At 50.8% G+C, this 4,567-nt stretch overlaps 1 protein-coding gene across 1 annotated transcript; it reads left to right on the top strand.

Annotated features, from left to right (window-relative positions):
* Positions 1-3,678: 3,678 nt before the first annotated feature.
* Positions 3,679-4,555, top strand: H310_11622 (hypothetical protein; the record flags this gene model as incomplete). Its single annotated transcript, XM_008878351.1, has 2 exons — positions 3,679-4,461; positions 4,511-4,555. 2 exons carry the CDS (start codon positions 3,679-3,681, stop codon positions 4,553-4,555), a joined length of 828 nt encoding a protein of 275 aa, XP_008876573.1.
* Between the last annotated feature and the right edge of the window lie 12 nt (positions 4,556-4,567).

Genomic DNA, 4,567 nt, shown 5'->3' with positions numbered 1-4,567 from the left:
TTTATGATCACGACGGATGCGTCTGGGTATTGCTGCGGAGCGGTACTCTCGCAGTTGGATGCCAAGGGCAACGATCGACCGTTTGCCTTCTGTCGAAGAAGTTCGGGGATACTGAGTGCAACTGGCCATCGCATGAAAAAGAATTTTACGCCATCAAGCTGGCTTTGACGAAGTGGCGGCCTTACATATACGGCTCGCACTTTGATGTCTTCACAGACAATACGGCTTGCCAATGGTTACTGAAAACACCCGTGTTAACCGCGAAGCTAACAAGAAGGTTGGAATTCTTCGGTTCGTTTGACTTCACTCTCCACCATCGTCCCGGCAAGACGAATGTGGTGGCCGACGCGTTGTCCCGTCCTCCGCGTGCAAGTGTACAAATTGCTACATGTGCGGTTCACAATTGTGATTAACACTGTCGTGCAAGATACGTTGCTGTGTGTCAGTGGAGCGAAAATGTGCTGTCAATTAAGCGCATTGACCTGCGTACACTTGTGTTGGTGACAGACTCGCCTTCTCGGGGGGAGGAGTTGCAAACAAACAGTCTCGAAGTCGAAGTGCCACAACAATATGTCATCAGCCTTTCCGAAGAACTATTGTATAGCACCGTCAAAATGGACGAGGAGGTTCAAACAAACAGTCTCGAAGTCGAAGTGCCACAACAATATGTCATCAGCCTTTCCGAAGAACTATTGTATAGCACCGTCAAAATGGACGAGAAGATTCATCCAAGCCTACACCAAGTCCAAGGAATTCGAAGATGCAACTAAGTTTGTAAAAAGGATGAACTCTACTTCGAGAAGTCGAAAGACCAAATTTGGCAGTTGTGTGTTCCCAAAAACGACTTTCTCAAAGGAGAAATCATTTCGCAAAGCCATGACTCGAGCACTACAGCGCATCCTGGGGTTCGACACGCAGTTGCATGCAGCTCAATGGTACAACTGGAACCGAATGGACGAAGATGTCAAGTTGTACGTCGCAACTTGCGAAACCTGTGCTCGCTGTAAGTCGAGTAGTGCCAATGCCAATGGTTGAATGATCATAATCAAGTCTCTTGACTAATGCTGGCATACAGTTTCCATCGACTGGGTCAAAGATCTCCCTGTTTCCAATGGAAAAGATGCAATCATGACTTGTGTCTACAAGACATCGAAACGGCCCAAGTACTGCGCCACGACGTCGACCGCTGATGCACACCAAGCTGCAAAGGAGTTCTTTGACACTGTTGTCGGCAACCAAGGTTTGCCTGCTGTCATAATGAGTGTTCGAGATCCAAAGTTCACTAGTCATTTTGGCAAGGTTTGATGAACATCATGAGTGTAAAACACAACAGAACCAAAGCGAGCGCAAAGTGATGGAGCCAAAGAACAGCAAAACCGAATGTTTGAGGATGCTCTACGTTGCCAAGTGTCCTATTTGGGTCACTCCTTGACTGAAGATTGAACAACCATCGAGTATGTTCATCAAGGACACGTACAAAGATCGACGAGAATGACCCCCTTTGAGGTTGATACTGGCAGAAAGCTTTGAAATCCAGGGTTGTATGAAATATTGGCGTTGACATTGAACGAGTATGCAGAGAACTTTGCTGAGCGACACAAGGCGTAGCCAAAGTTGGACCCTGCATAACCTCGAAAAGGCTCAAGCTCGCCAAGGAATACTATGATCGTAAGAGAACCGAAGAAGAATTTAATGTCTACAAGAGCCTCATGCTAGCTACACGCGACATTCCTTTAAAGCATGCACAGTTACTCGACAAGCGAGAACAGTCAAAGCTCGTACCACGATTCATTGGTCCCTTCAAAGTGACGGAAGTAATCAACTTAAATGCGATGCGGTTGGCCCTACCTACGCTAATGCGGCGCCTACATAATGGTTTCAACATTGACCGGTTGAAACGCAACGTGCCAAACCCACATCGATTCCAAAATCGTCAGATTCCGAAGGCTACGCCTCATGTCCTAGACGACACAGGGAATAACCTCTTTATAGTAGAAGCGTTGCTATAACCACGGCAAATCACTTGTAAGAAGGAATATCTTGTCAAGTGGAATGGTTTGGCAAACCACGGAGCAACATGGGACTTGGAGCAACCAATCAAGCACGTTGTGCATTTCAAGAAGCTTGTCCAAGGCCTACGCGATAAGACAAGAGAGACCAAGCGACATCAGGGGGGGAGAATGTTGTGATCACACGGATCAAGTTAATGATGTCCTTACGTCAGTGTGCGTGGTCGGTAGAATGCAGCAGTTAACGGCACCACTGAGCGCAGTCTCGAGGGGGTTGGTGGAAGCACTCGACATCTCACTCCCTGGAAGATTCGACACGTGGGGAGCGGTGGCTCGAGAGTCAACGACTTGGCTGTCGTCGATGATCCCGATGTGGTCCACGCGCGACAGCATTCACACCATTGACTAGTCGTGGCAAAAGTATAAACGCGTGTTCGAGTCCATTGCGATGCAAAATGCGCTGGGCGTGACGTACCAGTTGCAAAAGTCCAACGTAGGATGTTGCAAGTTCTCAGCGAGGTTTCTCCCGTACGGAGTACTGGGGAGCGATATGTGGGCGTCGAATTCGACGTCTTGAGCGGCCGCAGTCCCGTCGAGTCGATTAAAAACTACTGCAATCCACGTCGTCTGGAGAAGACGACGCTGTTCGCGAACTCAGGGCATGACTGGGTTGAAACTTGCTGGCGGCGTCGAACCGCCCTCGCTACGTTCAGATTTGCATCCCGCTGGTCAATGAAGCGACCATTGGCGCGTATCGTGGAAGCAAACGCATAGCGCTGTCGGCAGGGCCACTTTCTTTGTATTTTGATTGAGATCTCACTTCATCTGGTGAATGTCGAGCCCAGCTAGACTCATTACTTCCATGAGTGGTCGATGTCAAGTCACCAAAGATTCCTGTCGTTGCCAACGACATGCTCCTGCAATGATGATGCCTCCGAAGCCGATTGGAAGTACAATTAAAGTACGAGGGTCTCCTCTGGATGTCGTGCCATGACCGGCAGACTGGTCGTGCCTAGGAAATGGGTTGTGCGAATACGTTGCAAGACCTTCAAGTGTTGGTCGATCGACTCCTTCCGATGTCTTGAGTGGTCGAAGCGTTCTCGTCCACCAAGCGCAGAGTTTGAAACATAAAATGTGCGCCTGCGATTGACCAGGACGGTCAGTAGCCGTGGGGACTACCCGTCAAGTCGAGATGAGCAGGCAAGCATTGAAATCCACAAGGTCATCATAATACACACCACACCTTGTTTCATCGGAACCAGATATGTCGCATGTGTAGACTTCACTCGTATACAGGTGGCGTGAGCCACTGAGCCTCGAGAGGCGTCGAAGAGCCTGCACAGGATTCCTCGCGCATCAAGCGACTGTCCGCCGGGTGGACAGCGCTGAACAACTGCACGTTTCTACCGTGAGTTGCCATTGCCTAGTGGAACGAACTAGACGTTGCCCGCTAGCAGCCATCGGGCAGTCGTGCCGGTTACCAAACCTCGATTTGCACCAACGACAAACGAATCCAGCTGAGGAATTTCGCAGCCAAGATACGCTGATCCTATGCAGGATCAGAAAGTCTTGGCTGGGAAATTCCGGCGGATGAAGTTGTCGTCACGGGCCCGATTTCGAGTCGTTCACTTTGGTACTTGACTTGGATCGCTCACTTGCTCCTGCCATCATGAAGTTTATTCTTGCGCTGACTGTAATGGCCGCCTCTGCCATGCTCAACGAAACATCTGTGTCTCGCCAACTTCAAGCGACACCCCCGCCGTACTGCTGGCTCGGCTCGTATGCCCGTGGCGTTGGCACAGTGCCCAAGTTATGCGCGCAAGGCCAAGAACTCATAGGACTCCTTTGCTACGACAATTGCCCGTGTGGGATGTCACGTAAAGGCCTAGATTGCCACTCGGACTGCCCCAAAGACATGGCGGACCAAGGCCTCTTTTGCCGCAAGAAGGAGTACGCTCGAGGCGCTGGCTACCCTTGGAAAATTGGCGACGCTTTTGATGACGACGCCATGTTCAAACGTTGCGAACACGACAACGGCGGCCGCGACACGTGCGAGAAGTATGGCCTTGTTGTGTACCCGAAATGCAAAGAGGGGTTCACCTCCTTTGGCTGCTGCATGTGCCGCCCCAGTCCACCAGACTGCGAGAAGCTTGGGCTGGCCGGCAGAATCGGCCTGTCTTGTGCAAAGAAAATAATCATCGGGAGTCCCCATTTGCGTACGTGTGCACCGTACGAAGAGCTTAGCGCTGGGTTGTGCTACAAAAAGTGTTTGAAGGGCTTCCATGGTATCGGGCCGATCTGCTGGAACCGCGCCCCGCCTGAATGGTTCCAGTGTGGCACGGGAGCCACCAAGACCTCGGAGGAATGCGAACAAATCAAAACTGACAAGATCTTATCGGTCGCGTCGTTGGTGCTCAAAATTACCACGGAGTTCTCGTCAAGCTCAGAAGAGGTGCTCAAGGCCCAGGTCGACTCGGGGAAGTTGACCACGCTCAACAAAGCCTGGAACTCCATCAAGTCCACGTCCGTCGTTCAAAACGCCTTGAAAGCGTACGACG

Source organism: Aphanomyces invadans, assembly GCF_000520115.1.
Source record: "Aphanomyces invadans strain NJM9701 unplaced genomic scaffold supercont1.32, whole genome shotgun sequence".
Lineage (NCBI taxonomy): Eukaryota > Oomycota > Saprolegniomycetes > Saprolegniales > Verrucalvaceae > Aphanomyces > Aphanomyces invadans.
The sequence above is the reverse complement of the archived record's forward strand: the minus strand, read 5'-3'. Positions and strand labels throughout refer to the sequence as shown.